At 39.3% G+C, this 21,802-nt stretch overlaps 1 protein-coding gene across 11 annotated transcripts in view; it reads right to left on the reverse strand.

Moving 5' to 3' along the window:
- The window catches only part of tenm4 (teneurin transmembrane protein 4), a 267,387-nt gene that overhangs the window by 122,780 nt on the left and 122,805 nt on the right, over positions 1-21,802 (reverse strand). For 5 of the 11 annotated variants that reach the window (XM_089121430.1, XM_089121427.1, XM_089121426.1 and 2 more), the window contains 3 exons: positions 16,788-16,886; positions 14,168-14,403; positions 1,080-1,244 (listed from right to left, as the gene is read on the reverse strand). In XM_089121430.1, coding sequence (XP_088977556.1) covers positions 1,080-1,244; positions 14,168-14,403; positions 16,788-16,886 — 500 coding nt within the window. Of the gene's footprint in view, positions 1-1,079; positions 1,245-14,167; positions 14,404-16,787; positions 16,887-18,068; positions 18,144-21,802 lie in introns of all 11 variants that reach the window. The other 6 variants (XM_089121432.1, XM_089121433.1, XM_089121429.1 and 3 more) reach the window with 3 other exon arrangements.

Here is a 21,802-nt window from a genome sequence, read left to right on the forward strand (position 1 = left end):
GCTTTTTAACACATCCCAAAGAAGTCAACATGAAACCGCATTCACAATCCATTTATCCAAGTGAAACAGAATACAGTTAAAGGAGAACTCCGGTCATTTTTAACATTGAGCTCATTTTTTTTTTTTTTTGTACATTTGGAGTGCTGTCAGTACAGACAAAAATGACAAAATTTGGTGTTGCGTACACCGTGTTATCCTCTTCTTATAATTCGCACCCTGTTGACTTCAATGGGGCATGTTCTAAACTTGCTATTAGCCTCTTAACATCCTTGATTTGTTATTATGAGTGCACAGCCATGTGAGTGGTGTTATTAAGAGTGACCACCGTGATGTTCTGAGAATATCAGCTCAAATGGATAGTTCATCCGAATCAGATGTTGAACATCGGTTAACTCGGCAATCGACTACTGTGGGCTTCAACCGAAAACAGGAATTAAATAGAGGTATGTTGGCTGAATTAACATCATTTTTATTAATATCTTTCACATCTACTGCAGTCAGATTGACCGTGGTCACTCGTAATAACACCACTCACATGGCTGTGCACTCGTAATGACAAATCAAGGATGTTAAGAGGCTAAAAGCAGGTTTAGAACATGCCCCATTGAAGTCAACAGGGTGTGAATTTTAAAAAGAGGATAACACGGTGTAGGCAACACCAATTTTAGTCATTTTTATCTGTACTGACAGCACTCCATATGTACAAAAAATTAGCTCAATGTTCTTCTTTAAGAAAATATTAAGGGCCGAATTTGTTAACTGGATATTTTATGCTAAACTGTAAAAATTAGCTTGATTTTTGAAATACATTTTACTAGAAAATACTATTTCAGTCATTCCACTTAAAAATGTTGCATTTATTAGTTTGTAATCTACAAATTTACTATAATTTCAGAGTTTAAACTGTTTCTTCACCACTTTTGTCCACCAGTGTAGAATAAAGCCAAATGCAAATGTGAACAACACCAGAATAACATACAACAATGACACATGCGCAACACCACCTGGAACAAGCATTTCAAAAGTAAACAGTCATTTGGGATTTCATTTAGACTTTAAACCATAAGATTAGGACATACCATCATCTTTGCTTCCTCGATCCGGAAACTCTAGACCCGTGTTGCCCAGAGGCGGCAAGCCCAGATCTGTGGGCAGATGAAGGCCACTCGTGTTGTCCTCCGTCAGCTGGTAAATCTGCCTCTGCATCGGCTGTAAATGCCAGTTGAGTCCGAAGAGGTGCATGGCTGCAAGAGAAAGAGCGGTACCAGATGGTAAATTTACTTCTGTTGGAGCAGTGATTCCCGAGCATGTGCCTTGTTGTACATTAGTGTAATTAAATTAGATTCACCAAGGAATACTATAGACACTGCATCAGAAAATTAACATCCTGAAGGCAGTGGGGTAATTAAACCAAGGCTGTAAGAAAACAAATATATTTTGACTTGATTAATCTTTGGCAGAGTTTAAGAGCACCGAGAGAACCACAGCATACTGCAGATTAATATGAGAATATGATGTCATCGCTGTTGTTAGATTTGAAGAATGGACATTCATTAATTATTAATTAAAGATTAAAGGTATATGTAATACAGCAATGTGTAGGCAAACTGCATATGGCATATATAGTATATACATTATTCTCACCAAAACTGCATTTATTTGATTAAAAATACAGAGGAAATACTATAATTTAAAATGTATTGTAATGTATTTTCAACTATAATTTATTCCATTGATCAAAGCTGAATTTTCAGCTTCATTACCCCAGTTTCAGTGTCACATAAGTAAGATTTTTTTAATGAAAAAAAAGATCAAAAGTGACAGTGAAGACATTTAATGTTAAGAAAGATTTCTATTTTAAATAAATGTGGTTCTTTTGAACATTCTATTAATCAAATTCAACACTGATAATAATAAGAACCATTAATAATAACAATTAAGCACCAGTAAAAACTGGTGTATGTTTCGTGGCACTGTGTAACCAAACAATAACTCAAAAAAGTTATCCCTTATGAGCGAAAAATAATAATAATAATAATAAATGTTGAACAACCCACAGACAGAAAAGCCAGACCCCACAGGGCAACTTTTTTTTCCATCCCCGTTAACTTACTAATACCCCCACAGTGGCTAAAGAGACAAGGAAATGATCAAGTCAGCAGGAACACAACAAGAGGTACGGATGAATGCATGAGCAGAACCAGAAGACACAGCGATATTTCACAAGGTCAACAAAAGAAGAAACCGTTGGGATGAACTCTGATGGCGCAGTGAACAGGGAAGGAGGGGCCAGGCATGATGGATCACCAGCACAAGAATGGTCAGGACCAGCTTAGCCAGGCAAAACCTTGTCCTGGAAGTCTTCAGTCAGCAGATAAAATGCCAACAAAAGGCCTTTGGAGCTCTTTCTTAAACAGTGGACATGGAACTTCTAAGCACATGATGTAAATAACCAAAGAATCCAATTAAGCTTGTGAGGCTGGGATGAATACCAATTCACACTAAGTACTTCACTGGTAATTGGAAAGTACCAGTGGTGGAGGAAGTACTGAATCTCAGTACTTAAGTAAAAGTAAAAATAACCAGATAAATATTTACTTTAGTAAAACTAGAAGTAACACAATGACAACCATACTTAAGTAAAAAGTAAAAAGTACCTGATTTTAAATGTACTTTAAGTATTAAAAGTAAAAGTACTTCCATAACAATTTATTTTTAATGACTATTTTCTAATGATTAATAAAACATTTAATTCTAACTCATTCAACCTAATACTCATAATGATGGAAAAAATTGTTGTCACCACTTCTGAAACAAGCGTGCAATTAGGCAATATAAACCATGCTTATCCTTACTATATGTTAATAATTATATTTGGCAGTAAACGCGATTAATTCATGGTGTAATTCTGAACCTCTTGGCTTGCCATAATCCTAACCAAACATATATTACACACGGTGTGCTTCCTATGCACGTAAAAACAAATTTTCGCGTATAAATTGCACGATAAACACACTGCGTGCGAGACGGGTTGATGTATTCTATGGCAACCAAACGTCACTGGTGAGACAAACGTGCAACGAACGGACGATTACGTTTTGGCAGGGGAAAACTGATCAGAAAATGTAATGAAAATGTAACAGAAGTTGTAGAAATGTAGTGGAGTAGAAAGTATAATAATTGCTGTAAAATGTAACGAAGTAAAAGTAAAAAGTATGCACTATTTATTCTACTTAAGTAAAGTAAATATATGTGAAAAATGTACTTAAGTAAAGTAACAAAGTATTTGTACTTCGTTACATTCCACCACTGGAAAGTACACACTGTTGGGTATGCGGTAAAAAAAAGTATGACAGATTCTAACATGCACCGAACACTGTTTGTGCTTTTGGCAACTGTTACAATATTACCAAAGTTTTACATACAGAGACAACTATATGTCAATCATAGGGTTATTCTCCCAAAAGTGTAAAAACTATGGTTTGGAGGCACTAAGCATTCAGACCAGCCTGATTTAGCAACACTGGCTCATTGGTTGGAAGTTAAAGGTCCCATCCCAAATGCAACCCTAAGCCCTTGCGATCTTCCTCCAAGTCTACACTTTCGTGATGCAATGCCGTTTTGACTTCAGTAGAAGTCTGGCAAAAGTGAGCATCGAGGTCGTATATGCTGCAAAATGAAAAACGGGACACCCTACGGTCGTGTGCACTTAACAGACACACAGGTGTGGGTGCCATTTTGCCATTGGATGAGATAATCTTATAATTCATCTTATAGTACTGAATACCTATTGGGATGCAGACCAAAGTATGTAAAACAACAACTGGTGGACTATGGCAGTGTCGGAGTAGATAAAACAAATGATCTCGAGCCTCTTTCGGATGCTCCATTTGTCTCCCTACATGAGTTCCCGTTTCTCCTTCATAAGTACAGAGCTGGTTTCAAATTGCACAAGTGGTTTTCTCTGCCACACTCTCTTGACAACCCGTAGTGACAATTCGGGGCTAAAATTACTTTTCCGCTCCACTCAATATTTCGGAAAGGTGACAATGTATTTGTTTTGTGTGGCAGCAAACATCTTGTCTCAATCAGGGCGAGAAAAGGTCTAAATGAATGATTTATTCTCCTGTCAAAACATTTCTGAAAGAAACATAATTACCAGACCTCCACTCAATCTTGATTTTTGTGTGAAAGGACACTAAAATTATTCAGCAGATTCTTCGATTAAATAATACCAAAACCAAAATAAGGCAAACAACTTTACAGTAACACTTCAAATGAGATGTTTGCTCATAAGGCAACGCTCGTAACCTACACACTGACTATCAAGCACTTTGTAGGTATAGTTTATAAAGTGCAGTGAAAAACCCTTTAAAAAGTCCAACAAGATAAAACAAAATAAGACAGTCTAGAACTTTATCTCAAATAATCAGGAAATGTCTGGCACTGGACTCCATAGGAACAAAGCAATTCATCAAATCATTTTTTTATCATCATAAAAACCATTTCCTGGTGTTGGATGTTATTTCATTTCAAAATAAAACCGTGCAAAGAACATCACTAGAAATAGAACAAAGTAGTAGAGGGACTTTGTTTCTTAGTGTTGGTGGAGGGGGATTGTCGGGTACAATAATAATGAAACTATGAGGGAAGTGCCTAACTGAGTAGGGGCTGATTGGCTGGAGTGGTGTTTATAGAGGGAACGATGTGTCTGAATTCATTTTCAAAGAAAAAACAAAGAGCTTTGTCTAATTGCTTCATTGGGTCTTTGCTTGGATATCCTCTGTCCTGCTTTACATGTTGTAAAATCAATGATCCTTAAGATTCTGCAAAGATGTGCTTGCCCTAGCTTAACCAGAAGCATCAAATTGGCAGTTTTAAAAGCCCAGCGCACGGCTCACGGGCTGCGGATCAAACTAGTCGTGACAAATGGAGAGTTCTGCTTCGCATCCCTTTGCATGTTCAGCCATTAATTAAAGCCATATTACTTGCTAACCACCCCGCATTTACTAAACGGTGAAAATGTGGCCTGAAAAACGATGAAGCCTTTGACAGGCGTTGCCATGGCGCATGAAAGTGGCCATCCTCCAGCTTACTCAATCAATAGCCATTTGGAAAATTGCAGGGCGTGCATTTTGTTGATTGCATTCCGACAGATTTGGGACCGTTCTGACGAAAGATCTGAATGTTGCCGTTACTTTTGCAAGAGAGCATTTGTGGAGGCGATAAAAAGTCGTGGCTGTCTTGAGAGACAATATAAATGCAAACGATCGGGCGCCTCCGCCCCCGTCAGTACCGCTGGAATTGACTGTGTCAAAGGCGGACAGACACGCTATGAGACAGATGGCTTGGTTTGTCATCACCCGAGATCGAGTAAGGCATTCCTCTAGCTGGCTCTCTTTTTCTGCAGCACACTGGTTGATTTGTGGCTCTGTGGGAGGAAGCGGAGAGTGCAGTTGGCGCATGGGCAGTGGGGGTGGACAATTGAATCCGAGGCATCACGGGTCTAGGTGTCATTCCAAATGTCGAAGTAATTGCTCCTTCAAGGGGCCCATCTTCCATCTGGACCACTTTGCTACTATCTAGCTCTGATGTAAAATACCTCACACTTCCTGGCCACCCCCCGCACCCAAACCTCATTATGATTTATGTCCGAGCTGTCCCGGTAACTATGATTTCCAGAGTGCGTTGGAAAGAGTCCAGCTTATGAAATATGTTCCCCTGCCTAGCCCAAACTCTTCCATCATCCAAACTCACTCAGTCTCGTTCTCTCTCTCTCAGCTGTCACTCAGGCTCCATGAGTAGAGAGCAAAGCAGGAACAGGTGGAAGCGGTCTAAACTGGGTGTTTTTAATGAGGGTCCCACTGGAACGGCAAGTGGAAAGACCCCACGACCTGTTGAGAGTAAAACGGCAGCCGTGCTGAAATGCAAGCGAACCTGCAATCTCTGCTTTGCCAAGCCAATTTGGCAGATTCGTTCCAAATAGGAAGCAGAAAGCTTGAACAAACTACTGCTTTAGTTGAGTTCCTGAGTGGAACACAAGGCTCATTACTGTTCCACTTCTGTGTTTGAAACCTTTGCAACACCTCCTGAGAAAACAGACAACACTATCTATTCCAGATTTACCTCCAAAAAACAAAAAAAAAACACTATCCCAGGTCAAAAAAAGAGGACAATCTGTGGGAAGGGTTGTCCCAGGTTGAGAAATGCCATTTCTTGCTCATCCATCATAGAATGGACAGGGCGCATTAGCAAGCATATGGTTAATTAATTCCCCTTAGACACTTGAATGGATGAGAGTTGGACACGGCAGCTCTCAGTCCCTCTCATTAGCCATCTAATTACTCTGACACCCCTCCTGCAGAGATCCTGGTGTGCAAGATCTTTAGCACTTTTTGGGCATCCATCTCATATTCTAGTGAATCTTCATCAAGAAACTTGTCTAAAAACAGAAAGGCAGATGTGGAGGTACCAGACACCACTTTTGCAAACTAATGCCTGGTTCAGATTACACGATCATTTTTGGTCAGTTACGATAGTCACTGTGTCAGATTACGCGATTTTGACTCCTAAAATCTTGTCGTGCCGTGGACAAGACACATGTCAGACTACACGTTGCTTCCTGACCAGTCGTCGCATGCCATCTTTAATGAGGCGCGCGTGATATCATCGAGAAGGCGAAACTAGCAGTGAGTGAAACGAACGTAAACAAACAATGGATGAAGCGGTGAGTGTTGTGTTGGCTGTCCTGTGTTCAGAAAAAAAGTATAAAAAGAGTGAAAACCCGACAATGGACACGTTCCTGGATTGCTCGAAGAGGACAGTATGGGCTGTCAATCCTCCAAAGAGAACTTGAGGTAAAATATCGTTTTCTTATATATTTTTACTTTTAGTTTTAACGTTAGCACCATCGTCTCTCTTTCGTTTCGCCATTTGTGAAAGTTGTGTACGAAAAAGCTTGTGCTCCTATTGGTCAACCTCATACATGTTACGGAACCGTTGTGGACGACCATTAAAAAATTAAACATGCTAGTCTTTTTGTCGTGAAGCATTGGAGACACAATGTAGGTTGTCGACAACTATACGAGATGAAACGATCGAATCTTGCGTCCCGACGCCCGTTGTCGTTTACGAATCCCCACGACACCCTACGTCAAACGGATTGTGCCAAAATCAGACTAAAATTGTGTAATCTAAACCAGGCATAAAGTGAGATAAACAAGATGACATGACTGAGGAGTGCCCTTAATTTACAAACAACCAAAGTAGGAATTTTGAGTTAACATTGATTAAAACAGAAGGTCGTTAAGGGAGACTACTTCATTCAGAGAAGATTTAGTTTATCTTTCAGGTCTGTGTGGATTGCTTTATTTGAGCGCACATGGATTTTAAGCCCTTAAAAATCACATGTAGGTGAAATCAATCTGCAGACAAACCAATGAGACCGTCGAGAGCACTCTTGAGAGTTAAGTTTCCCCACTCAAGAGTGCCTCATCTTTTCACACAAACTCCCAGTGGAACTTCCTTTTTTTTTCTCTATGTGCCCTTCTCTGGTCTCACTTCAAGTTTAGACTGTTGACTATAAATGAGAGGCAGTGAAATGCACATCATCAGTAAGTTAGTAGTTCAAAAAGTCTTACGCCATTTTTCACGTTCACTCTGAAGCTTACAGGAATCTGTCAGGAGTGAATAATATCTACACTCCAGTCTGGCCACGGAGAACGTGCTTTCCCAGAATGGATTCAACAGCTTTGATTTGGCCAACAGTTAATAGTAACTTGCCAATTTGCAAGGCAATTTTTATCCACAGAGATGCTACACTAATTGTACAGAAAGTTCCCCTGGGATAACCTGGTGCAAAGTATTATGCTCAAGAAGACCGTGGTGGCTGAGCAGGACTGTGACCTAACTTCCCAGTTACAAAGGAATTCATATTTAGGTCACAAAAAGTCTCTTCATTTTAATTTAGGCTACCACAAGCCAAAATGTGCTACAAACAGACCAAAAAACAACACCAGTACTTTCAACCCCAGAAAAACCAATCCAATACCTTGTGTTGACATGACATGTAATACAAAAATATACTTTGATGAGAGTAGATCTGAAAATACATCTATCTGGTTGTTATTCTGGAGAAAAAAAGGGACAGAAAACAAAAGATTGACACTTCAAAGTCAATAGACAGTTAGAGTGAGTGTCTTGTGGCTATGAGTGAGGTTGCATGTTGGGAGGTAAAATGAGGGCCCAGCGAGCTAAGAAATGAACACAGGGGGAAGCTGATGACCTTCAGATGCCGAGGACATAATGACCTTCTTAATGAGCATGCCACCACTGAGAAAATGGCACACGAATCCCAATTTTGCGAACTCACTCCTTTCAAGAAAGCAGTTCTTGCAAACTACACACAAAAAAATAGGGGTTATGGGGGGGAATCGCTACACTATGCAGCAAGTCAAAAACATCTGTCAGGAGGTTTAATTGGGTTCATTAGACAACACAGCTAGAGTTACCAATTACAGGCCTACATAATTAATTGCACTTGAAATTAAATATATTTTCTCATCAGCTTTTAATTAAATGTGACCCCTTGTTGTTGATTGAAACCCAGATTCTCAGGGTGAGCTACGGTTTCATGCGTGTTTACCTGAGGTGCACAGGGAGATGAGCTTGATTTTGGAAGAGGGTTAGGATGGGGTGGGGTGTCTGTAATTACACGAAGTGATTAAGACGCATCAGGTCGGTGGGCTTTGCAGAGCTCCTAACAAGGTCAGAGCTTAACTAGCCCTCCAGCTAACTCAGAAAACAACTTCATTAAGCTCAATGCTTAGGCCTTTAATGGAGACAATAGTATCTAGTTTTGTTCTAAAACGATAGTGGGCTTGTTCCTATAAGCTGTTGCCTTTTTTAGGGTGTATTCACACCTGCCTTGTTTGGTTCGATTGAATCGAACTCTAGTTCGTTTGCCCCCTCGGTGCGGACCTTTTGGGCAGGTGTGAATACAGCAATCGAACTCGGGTGCGGACCAAACAACCGAACCGAGACCCAGCTGAAGAGGTGGTCTCGGTACGGTTCCAAACGAACTCTGGTACGGTTCGTTTACGGTGTGAACATGAACCGACCCAATTGCAAGAAAGCACTGCGTCGAAAGAGAATATTGCGCGTCTTTCTGCGCGTCGTGTGTGAATGTCTAATCGCGCAAAGATGCAAAAAAAAATATCATTTGCAGTTCATAAAGCATTTGCAGTTCACCGCCTTTTGGTGGTGGTTGACGAGTTTCCCCCTTAAAGCGAGTGCCGAGAAAAATTCTATATAAATGTAATTTATTATTATTAATGTAAGGATAGTTACAATACAAGGATGATGATGCGTTAATTTACGTTAAACTGGACAAATTTAAATGCAAGCGTTAACATTGACAGCACTTGTTAGTACACAATAAGAATCTCATTATTTGAATGAGTGAACATAGCCCCTTTCTATGAATAAAAACTTTATACCTTCTCCGTCTTCTGTGCTGTGCCACTTGTAACGCAAAGTTGAGATGTTGCCCAGAGATAAAAAAAAACAGAAGGTGGTCGAATGAAAAGATGCACGAGAGACGAGAGTTGTCGTATTTCCCCGCGTTTATAGAGCCACTCAAACGTTACACTCGTCGTCTTCTCAAAACCCGAATTACAACTTCGTATAGATGACATTGTATCATATGATACTCATTAGTTTCTTCATATTGCGTTTGTACAGAATTAACACAAAATTAGTAAAAGAACAAATATTGCAGTATGAAATATATGGAAATATCTCCATGCTGAGCCTTTTTTGCACTTCCTGATTTCCCTTGAGAATCCTTGTCCAATGAATGGACGACCTTAGCACACGTGTGGTTTGGTTTACAAATTTTGGTTCACTTGCAAAAAGAGCAGTGTGAAAGCGAACCGTACCAAAAAAAAAATAATAATAATAATTTATTTGGTCCGGACCAAAGCAAGTGAACTATCGGACTTTCCTGGTGTGAATACACCCTTAGACAGTCTTTTCAAGGATAGCTCAGATAGCAAGACACATTTTTTCCAATGCATTCTCAACACTGGAGGCATAATGAGGCATCTTTTGTTGCCTACTGTTTGGTGGCCTTTGCGCCTGAAGCACATCTATGATGCTTTATAGGTAGGCAGCATACTGGTTTTTGGAACACGGATCTCTTTTAAAACATTGCAAGTTGCCGCACTGTATACTACCTACATGCTATCCTCTAAGGCAGAATCCAAACGATTACTAAAAGTGATTTAGAACATTTTACGTGAAGTAGCTACTAAGGTCAGTCACTCCACACCACATAAATAGTATACATCAAACAAGGCACTACTGTATGATTACCTTACGGTATGCTGGTCATTAGCGTTTTGAAAAAAGCTGAGCAATTAGCATTATCAGCTAACAGAATTTTAATTTAGCTTCCGAATAAATGTAGATAATCACAGGGTAGCAATTAAGTCTTCTTTTTTTAAAAAATAGATAAATGGATGGATGGATGGTTAGAGCTCATTTTACTTCTGTTGCAATGCATATTTATTCTCAGTGCCTAAGCTGTGGAAAGCTGTTTATCTTTAATAATGAAAACACATCTGTGAGATCTCCATTTGTATGCACCTTGTGCAAATGACTTGCACTCAGCCCGCCCCGCCCCCTTTCAACTTCAAAAAGTATTATTTCATTTTGCCGTCTCTGTGTTAGATTACACAGAACAATTTACATTCAAAGCAGACACACATTATGCAAACCCATTTCAGGCTGTCCTCTAAAAGATATTGGGTTATACAAAACATTTTTGTTATTATTGATTTACTTTCGAAGGATTGGACAAACTTTATTTGGAACTGATCTTCTCACATGTATGTCGGATATCCCACTTCTTTCATGGGGTTCAGAATTGTTAGAAGACACCGAGTAACAATCTCCATCACAGTAAAGCTTAGGTATGTTCATAGTCTAATACTGCAGAACTAATATAGCTGCACATACAATGCATCACAGAGACTTACTGATTCTATGTGTTAACCACGCAGGAAAAATCTAATCAAACTGTTGCTATGGCTCAATCATTTATCACTTAATCTATTGTCCATTATTGATTTGGTTCACGGGCCAAGCTGAATACAGTTATGGGACATTGAACTTTCCTAACAATGCGAGAGATCAATAACGCTCACTGTAATCTGCTGGAGCCGAGCTTTCAAATGATTGAAAAGTGAATCACATACAACATCTTTATATGCGTCACTACTCTGTCACAAGGCGGAAACAGATCTTATTCAACACAAAAGTCATATCAGTCTCTTTCAGTGAGATTTACTGATTACCATCAGCAGCTTGGATTCAGAGAAGAAGATTGCATCAGCCTTTATGACAACAATATAACAAGTACATTTAACAAGCATAACAGTTTGCTGACCACTAAGATGGTGTCCACTTGTCAGGATTTGTCCGATTTGTAATTTTTAAACCATTTTTACCCTTTTCCACCAAAAAAGAACTGGTTCGGGAACTGGTGCTGGTTCAACGTTGGTTCAACTTGCGAACACTTTCAGAACCTGTTTGTTTTTCTAACTTCTGACTAAAGCGCCCAGGGAACGATGTTGTTACGTCACTGTGTACGTCGCCATACGTCTTAGCTAGAAATGCTTGCAAGTACAACATTACTTTGGGATTATCTCTAACTCGTGTACCAAGAAGGCTTTAAAAACAATTGAAATACTTAAATCTTTTAATATTTTTTTTTTGATATGTAATCTTTTCTGATTTGTTCTGTATTGTGACCGTTTTTTTCTTTGCTTATAATGTTTTAAATAATTTTATTTTTTTTTTTTAAATAGAAAAATTTGCGCCAACTTCAAGCATAACAATTACAAAGGCGGACTCCATCGTGTTTCTGCAAATGTTTCTCCTGGCTCTGCGATGGTCAGAAAAGATGTTTAGAACACATCTAAACCCGCCCCCAGCCCCCAATGTAAGCATGACGTGGTAAAAGAGCGGTTCTAGTCCAGCAAAGAGTTGGTGCCGCTTTGGAACCAGTTTTCCTGGCCGAGAACCGGTTCTTTGGCAGTCGAAACACAAAGAACTGGTTTGCGCGCAGGCACCGGCTCCGAACCAGCTCTCAAAATGCTTTGGTGGAAAAGAGGTAAGTGTCCCGTAAGCTGGTTATCCTGGCAGACCAGGTAAACCAGCTAACAGTATCAAACCCCCTTCAAACAATTGGTTTTAACCCTGAAACGGAAGTTGAGATTGTCATTTTTTCCTTGTCGTGACATTAGAAAAAATGTTGGGCAGGGCTTGATTTCATCCTTCGGGAATTGATTGGATCGTTGAAGGTTGGGCGTTGCAAACAATTTGAATGCGATTCTCTGAGAAGTGGTGCACCGATAGCCGCACCTTCATCGGATCTGGCCGCACCCTTTTGCCATTCCACCTGACCAAAAGAGTGAGAGGTCGTTTCGGAAGGGTAATGTATTTGATTAAAGATTTCAAGGGTACATGAATTTAAAAAAAAATAATGAAGTGCACGGATAAATCATTTATAATAAACACTACAATATTGCATATAAAAAGAAGATTTGTCAAATTTGATTTCATGCCGACTTTAAATGCATGAATGTGAATGAATGTCAATCCTTATTACATATTCGGGTTTTAAGCGACCCTGATTATATCTAACACGGATGGATCGCTACCTGTCGCAATAATATAAAACTCTCCTGAAATTAGAGTAACAATTACAGAAAGATTACAGAGCAATAAAAATAAAGCATATTTTGTTACCTTTTGGAGCTTGGACAGGTTCAATTTGACCAAATTAAGTTTTACATTCTCATCGCTGTCCTCGTCAGAGCTCATTTCCTAGTGCATTCAGCATATTCGTGATCATTTTCAACATCTTCATAATCAATATTTTGACGGCTGGCAGCTTCTTCACCAAATCCACCATCAATTGACAGTGAGGCTAATATATGATTGCGTTCAGTACTTGCTCTGTAGTAAATCGCTGAGCCATTTAAAATTTTGCTGATGATACTTCCCACTCTCTTGTTTACTGCCTGCGGTAACTATGAGTGAAACATCACTTCATAATTGCATGTGTTTAAGGGTTAAAGAATAAAAAAGAAACCCATAAGCCATCTTATATATTGGTCACATCTTTGACGCAGCCTTAAAGGATTAGTTCACTTTTGAAAAAACTTTTGGTGATAATTTACTCACCCCCATGTCATCCAAGATGTCCATGTCTTTCTTTCCTCAGTCGAAAAGAAATTAAGGGTTTTGATGAAAACATTCCAGGATTTTTCTCCTTGTAATGGACTTCAATGGGAACCAGGTCCAACCGAGGTCCAAACGACAGTTAATAACAGTTTCAGATGCAGCTTCAAATGTCTTTAAACGACACCAGACGATGAATAAGGGTCTTATCATGCGAAACGATCGGTTATTTCACAACTTATTCCAAAAATGTAACTTTTCTAAGGACAAATGCTAGCCTTGTAATATATTGTGAGGCGCGTTTGCAACGTCACGTAATACGTAATTACGTTCAAAAGGTCACGGGCGACGTAGCCGGAAGTACAGAATCAAAATCGTCCGACATCGTTGTTTTACCTTTTAATTCCTTTTTTGTAAACGGCGCTTGAGTTAGTTTTCACGTTCAACCTATGCGTTCAACTTGTAAACACTGACTCTGTACTTCTGGCTACGTCGCCCGTGACCTTTTGAACGTAATTACGTATTACGTGACGTTGCAAACGCGCCTCACAGAATGGAGAAAGGCTAGCATTTGTCCTTAGAAAAGTTACATTTTTGGAATAAGCTTTGAAATAACCGATCGTTTCGCATGATAAGACCCTTATTCATCGTCTGGTGTCGTTTAAAGACATTTGAAGCTGCATCTGAAACTGTTATAACTGTCGTTTGGACCTCGGTTGGACCTGGTTCCCATGGAAGTCCATTATAAGGAGAAAAATCCTGGAATGTTTTCATCAAAAACCTTAATTTCTTTTCAACTGAGGAAAGAAAGACATGGACATCTTGGATGACATGGGGGTGAGTAAATTATCAGCAAAAGTTTTTTCAAAAGTGAACTAATCCTTTAAGGGTGGATGAGGACATATAAAGGTGAACTTACCAATAAAGTAGGCCAAGAGGAACACCAGGGTGACGGAGATGAGGATGGCACTGAGGGCGGCACATTTCCAGTTGCAGTGCTTGTAGGGTTTCTTCAAGCTGAAGGCAGGCCGTGAGAAGGTGTTCCGTGGCAGGGGCCGGGGTGGAGGCGAGTATACCGTGCTGGACGTCAAAGGGTAGCCGGGAGAAGTTGTGCAGTACAAGGGCGAGGTCCCGCCAGGCTTGAACAGAAAGTGTCTGCAGAGACGCAAAAATGCTGTTGCTTATGTTCAAAAAAACATGGGCCGTTGAAGAACACTGTGTGATGAGTGTTTTCTCATCATGTAGAGTGTGTAGGCTTGCTTTCTCGCACTGGTCAGTACTGCTGTCGTCAAGCACTTTTCCAAGCTGTTGCCATAGCCACCTCTAAGTGCTGGCTGGCAGCGAGACGCACTGTGCCCCGCGGGGTGCGTTATATCGAAATTTTGAATCAATACCAAATTTAATTTACAGCCCGAGTGACCACAGTGGACTCTTGTTAATACAAGCCCTCGTAGTGACTTCTAATTCACCTTAAGGGTGCGTGTGTCAAGAAGTTGTACAGGATGTACATTATCAGGACAGTTTATTCACTGTGGCTAGTTCTCTTGAAATGAGATGCCACTGTTGCTCAAAAAAAGCTTAGTTAGTTAGCAGGTGTTGTAATCTACGGTGAAGTCACTGACTGTCAAGCTGTACTGACCGGATGAGAGGAAGCTCAGAAACAAACCACATTAGCCTAATGAGGTATAAGAACAGACTTACAAAAACTCTTAAGCCTAGCGCACACTACAAAACAGAAGCTTGTTCAGCTGGCTCCCCTTCATGTTTTAAATTTGACTCGTCTGCGACCAAAAAGCAATGGCAGTAGCCTCTTAGCACGTCTCACCGAAGCTATTCCGAGTGTGTGCACAAGTGAGACTACTCTCATCCCTCGTTATTTCCTGTCTGGGTTGAAATATGTGCCACCAGAAACAGAATTTCAATCATTCATAATTAAATTTTAATTGGTCAATTTCATTGAAAAACTGAACATAATTCGAAAATGTATTGTTTAATTTGAATCATTGCACTGAAAAAAATGAATCTGTATCATTTAAAATTTATTTGTTTGGAACTTAAGTCCAAACAAATTTGATCCTCACTGAAAATTAAACTCTCTTTATATCTTCAAATTCACATCTCACAATTCAGATTCAGTTCTCAAATTCAATTTCAAGTTACTGAGACAGACATATCTTTCTTTCACTGTCTTGTCCAATTATAGACTAGCATTACAGGGCTAGTTCACACAAAATTAAAAATCTGTAAAAAATAATTTACTCACCCTCAAGTTGATGTGCGCCATTGCCTTATACTATGGAAGTTTGGTTACACGTGATGCTCAAAATAGCTTCATTTTTGGGTGAATTATCCCGTTATGTTTGTACCTTAAAGGAGAACTCCGGCGAACAATGAACCTTTGGTCTAATAAAACATCGGTACATAGTCAACCGTTCTCTGAGATTTGTTTTCAGGATAATCGAATGTAAAGAGTTTTATTTCAAAAAACTGTTTAGCGTATAATGCTAGTAATGGGGGCATTGACTAAGTAAAAAGAAATCGCTATTTTATACCACTAACAAGGCTCAAAATACCCCCACACAAACGCAGTAACATAATGAGGCTCCATACATGCAAAACGAAGCATTGAGAACTTTGTAAGTGTACAGACCGTTTAATAAGAAGATACTTTATTCACTTCGTGTATACAGACAGGAGCCATCTTAGAAAATAGTCTCGATAAGTCGATCCCCGAACGCCGCTCATACAGTTCAGAAGTTCGCTGAACTTCATATAGTTCAGATCACTCAGCACGACGTTCGTGGTTTGACTTATCGAGACTATTTTTTAAGATGGCTCCTGTCTGTATACACGAAATGAACTGTCTTCATAAAGTATCTTCTTATTAAATGGTCTGTACACTTACAAAGTTCTCAATGCTTCGTTTTGCATGTATGGGGCCTCATTATGTTACTGCGTTTGTGTGGGGCTATTTTGAGCCTTGTTAGTGGTATAAAATAGCGATTTCTTTTTAGTTAGTCAATGCCCCCATTACTAGCATTATACGCTAAACAGTTTTTAGAGATAAAACTCTTTACATTCGATTATCCTGAAAACAAATCTCAGAGAACGGTTGACTATGTACCGATGTTTCATTAGACCAAATGTTCATTGTTCGCCGGAGTTCTCCTTTAAGTGTGACAAAAAACTGATGCTCTAAAACTATCAGATTCTCTAAGAATAAATTGTGCCCGCTGAAAGTGCTATTAAAAGAAAAGTTCACTCAAAAGTAGCATGTTTCTGTCTTGTAATGTGCACTTGGCCTTATGAACAATTTCTTAGCAAAGAATGCTAATGCATTCAGGGTTAATTAAAACAACGTTGTTAGTTTGGTGTTAAAAAAGAAATGATAAAAAACATGCAATTCATATAGTAAGTGATAAATAATGTTAGATTGAGTTACAAATTGCACTATGTAATGAGAAACAAGTGTGCACAGGTACCACTATGCAGCATGGCAAAGCAGATTCCGGCAGCCGCGGTCAGATCATGCAACATACCCATCAGTGTAAGCGCCGTCGCGGCGAGCTGTGGCCAGTATGTCCATCTCTATAAAGTTGTCCTGTAAAGTCTCTAGGAATGTCTGCTTTGCTATGTTTCTACACACAGGTGGAGAGATGGACAGATGGAACGAGAGTGAGACATGCGTGCAAGAGGGAGACACAGATGTGCAAACTGAAAAATGCGAATTTGTGTAAATGGACAAGAGTGACGAGGCCGACGAAGACGAACAAACCCCATTTTCCAATGACAGGGTGCTGGTGCCGGATCCAGAGCCCAATTTGGAACCGTTCCACGTTTTTCAACGGCAGGAACAAAAAAAACCCCTCTCTAATCTAACCCTACTGAACTCAAACTATTAACCGAAAACATCAGAGAACAGAGGGCGGGAGAATCTCCTCATCAAGTAACTCCTCAGTTAAGCAAAACTAGATCAAGCAAAAGCTTACCGATTTCATTTCCAAAGCCGATGTGTATTTCATTAAACAACAGTTAGTTCTTAACCTTGAATCTAGCTAGCGGAGGTCCAAGTGTGCTGATGTTTTGTATAACAGCACAAATGTATCTCCAGCTTTGAATGTTAAAATGTTTTGGACACTTACAAGTAGGGATGCACGATATATCGGCCACATTATCGGTATCGGACGATAAATGATCATTTTTAATGTTATTGTTATCGGCCCAACAAGAACATTTAGCCGATATCTAAAAGCCAATAAATAATGTATTATTTCCTTCAGCTGAGGCATTTTAGATGCGCACTATTTCAAATTGCTTAAAATACGATTGAAATCACTTTAAAAGTGCAAAATGTGCAAAATATCGGCTACACAACATTAAAATAAGAACATCATAATTGTGTTTGTATCTTGTCTTTTAATGAGGAGACTTCTTTTATAATAAGGCTCTCAAAAATGGTCTAAAAATTTGGATTTAGATTTATCGGCCAATATATCGGTTATCGGCTTTCAAATTTAAAGAATTATCGGTATCGGCCAAAATTGTCATATCGGTGCACCCCTACTTACAAGACTCTTAAAAAATGCTAAGAGCTAACGTAGCCAGTCATGAAAACATTAGTCTCCCCAGGCAGTTGAAATGTGGGATCGGTTCTGAAGGAGTTCCACAGGTACCCTAGCTGGGCACCAGCACCATTTTGGAGAACGTGGGGAAACAGTGACATCCTTATGGAACTAAAGTGCGGTGTGGGGTTTTTATCCCCGTGAAACCCAGTACGACCCACCCGAGAGCGCTCACGTTCCTTTACTGCACACATGTACCTTGTGTTGTATGACCCATGCCCCTCTCTGCAAGCGTCCTGTTCTTCTCTGATAAACATTAGAGTATTCTGGCTCCTTTATGATTGTGGTTAGAAGAAAAAAAGGCATTACTTTTCCATTCACCTTCACGTTCTTTGTGTTTCTGGGGCTGACACAACACTTTTTTTGAAGAATCACACATTACACTGACAGAATTCCCAAATGATTGCGCTAAATCCTGCTTTAAGATGTGACTTTTTTTTTTTTTTAGAAATATAAATGGTTTCATAAAGCAGAGGTTTATTAACATTCAGAGAGGAACTCTGGTTGCATTCAGTAAAGCATGTCTGCTGTAGCTCGGTTCCCCCTGAGATGGCTGTTCCATAAGGGAAGACTGAGATAATGCGATGGAGAAATGAACCGTCAACATGCACTGGGCAGGCGCAACACCTTCAATTCAACAAGAGAAAATGTTTGTTTTCTTTTTTTGGTGGCTGTTCCAGACTGCCTGCTCGCTCTGCTGATTGTCTTTGGCTGGCGTATGTACATTTGTTTCGCTTGTTTGGGCATTGGGAGGCAAATTAAAGTTTTAAACGAAGGGGAGAGGGCCCCAGGGGCCAGTTTTGGAGGAGTTGGAGAAGAATACAAAAAAAAAAAAAAAAGCAGCCAGTAAGAGAATGACATTGCCTGGCTCTCGTCCAATGGGAGGGCTCGGTAAGCCTACACATCCAGGGACTCATCCGACCCATTCCAGCCCGCTGTACAAAAGTCGTGAGGGGAACCATTACAAAGCCATTAGCTAAAGCCTAAATGACAGGCCATCTTTCACTGCCCTTGTGGATATTGCTAATGGATATTCCAATTTCATCAGAGGGTTTCGGATAATTGATCGCTCTTTTTTTTTTTCTTTTTAGACAGGAGGAAGGGATGGAGGGTGATGTCACTGATTTACTCGGTTTCCGGCACTCTCCTCACGCCGCATGTCGGCTGGTGTGACCATCTGTTTCCCTTTCCCATGGGAATACCTGGTCCAGATGAAAGTTTGGGGAAACCATGATGTTTAATCAGTCATTATGTTGCTAACTGTCCCTTCCACAAATTCAAATTAACGTTCATTTTCCTGTTGAGTGGACCGTCCAGACTCATGCCGGTCACAAACACATCAAGAGGACAAAGAAACAGTTTCCAGGGATATATCCCAGTGCTTATGCTTATTATGAAACTACATAACGTGTAAGATACTTTCATTAAGTTGGCTTGTGAAAGACAAACGTAATTAAAAACATAACAACATGCCTAATAATGTTAGCATCAAGCTAGCTACATGCTAATCATGTTAGCTTCTTGAAAAAACATGCTAACATGATGCTAGCTACATGATAATCATGCTAATCTTCTTGCCAAAACTTCTTGTTTTGACAAAATCTATCTATCTATCTATCTATCTATCTATCTATCTATCTATCTATCTATCTATCTATCTATCTATCTATCTATCTATCTATCTATCTTTATCTGTATTTCTAACTATTATTTCTTTCTAACTAATCCATCTATCAAACTTCAAACTACTTTAAACTTCTTCAAACTCTCTGGTCTGTCTTTCTCAAGTCAACCCCCTCTTGCTTTCTTTTTAATTGAATTGAACAAATATATATATATATATATATATATATATTGTACAACAGTGTAGTATAGTATATTGCAAAGATGTAATATGCATTTTCAAATGCATATTATCTAATTATATAAACCAAAATGCTGAAAAAAAGTTACTGTTTATATTTATTTTTAACATATCTTTTCAGCATTTTTGTTTCTGTAATGACATGGTTTTTTGTGAGATGTTTGGGAAACCTACTTTTAACTTTGCAATCCCATCAATAAACCATAAGGACTTTGAGATCGGAGACTGTACAGATGCTCTTAGCAAATATATAATATTAACTAATATTTATTTCAGCTACTACAAATGTTTTGAGAAATTTGAATTGCTGGCTGGGTTGAGCAGAGCAGGAGGTGGAGGTAATCGGAGTATCAGTATGTATCATTTCTCTTCAGGCTGGTCTGACAGCGCTGATTTGCCTTCGCCATGCATGAGGAGCGGCCTGAGCAATGCAAACAGACATCTGAGAGGTTCATGACTGATCTCCTCCATACAAGTGCCTCAGATAGAGGCAAACAGAGCAAGGGCTGATGGGAGATAAATATGGAGAGCCGAGTTTGTAACAAAGCCCCCATTCAGAACCTTGAGAGAAATCGCCATCCATCTATTGCATTTTGGGCTTGAGATATTAGATCAGCAACACTGCCCGGAAAGCCCAGGAAAACAATACCTTTCTCTTGTTGTATATTGTATATTTATATTTATAAAGCTGAGTCGTATGAAACTTCCATATGATGGACCGCAAATTCAGCTATACACTTGAGGTCATTCCTACTATCAGCAAATTATCATGTCTAATTATACTGTATTTGTATTAACAAATAGGGGAATAAAGATGAAAAACATGAAAAACTTCACGCAATTCATTAAGAAATGCATCAGACACTTCAATGTTTTTCTTATCGAATTAAAATGTTTCAAACAAAAAAATATAGTTTTAATTTAACCAATCAACTAGTCTTAAGTCTCAACTAAATCCTGTCCCTTGAATGTCAAAATCCTCCAGAAAGTGACATCACTTTGGAGGGAAAACAAACACCAATAAGTATCATCATTATAGTTTTGTGCTATTAATTGGTTCGTCTTTCCATCCAGTTATATCAAATATCAGAAAAGGGCATAAAAATGACCAAAGATAAAAAGATATCTTCAAGTTCACACCTCAGTTATTTAGGGGTGCACGATATTGACAAAAATGTGATATTGCGATATCGATATTAATTTCGATATTTTTTAAAAGTTATTGGAAAACGCATCAAAAAGATTAATAAATAAAACAAGTTTTCTTACTACATAAGATTTATTTCAACTGCTAGTCATATCGGACTGGTACAGCATTAATAAATAGGCCTAAATAATATGTCAACAGAACAGGACATGTTAGTTGTGTACACTACACTGTAAAAGAAAATAAATAAATAGCAAGTCTACAGAACACACTATGCAACATAAACCCCACTATATGCCTTTTCTTTGACCGAATAGCTATCTGATCGTGAAAAGACCAGGTGTAAATGCCCTGTGAAACGCATTCGTGACGTATTTGAATTTAATCGCTCAAACCACTTCAGGAGGCGGTCTGGGCCGCATTTCAGTTGAAACTGGACAAATGTTAATGCATCTCGTTATTGAATAAACCACATATGTAAAATGTACTCCTTCCAAAAACGCTAAAAATGAGAACGTTACAGGCTTGTCATGTTATGGCCAGATATGACGACGCGCTGTTGAACCTTTTCATCAAGCCAACGCGCAAACTATCGCAAATCAAAGTGAAAGTAAGTCGCAGACGCTTTTCACAGTTATCTTCATTAAAAGTAAATAAACGAACTGATCTTATTTTACCTGATGATCATAAAACGCAGCTCATAACTGTTGACGTGACGGTGACGTGCACTCCATTAAATCTGCATATAGCGCGGGAATTGAAGATCGTATTTTGATAAATCAGATAGCTATCCGATCAGTGAAAACGCATGAAGTTGCCAGGTGGACCGTGGCCTGATGTTTATAGGCTACTTGTGCGCTGGTGTGCGCGTCGAGCCGGGGCAAGTGTGTGTGTGTGGGACTGTGTGGCAGGAGAGCAAGG

This window comes from Pimephales promelas, chromosome 16, assembly GCF_988280905.1.
Source record: "Pimephales promelas chromosome 16, fPimPro1.hap1.1, whole genome shotgun sequence".
Taxonomy (NCBI): domain Eukaryota; kingdom Metazoa; phylum Chordata; class Actinopteri; order Cypriniformes; family Leuciscidae; genus Pimephales; species Pimephales promelas.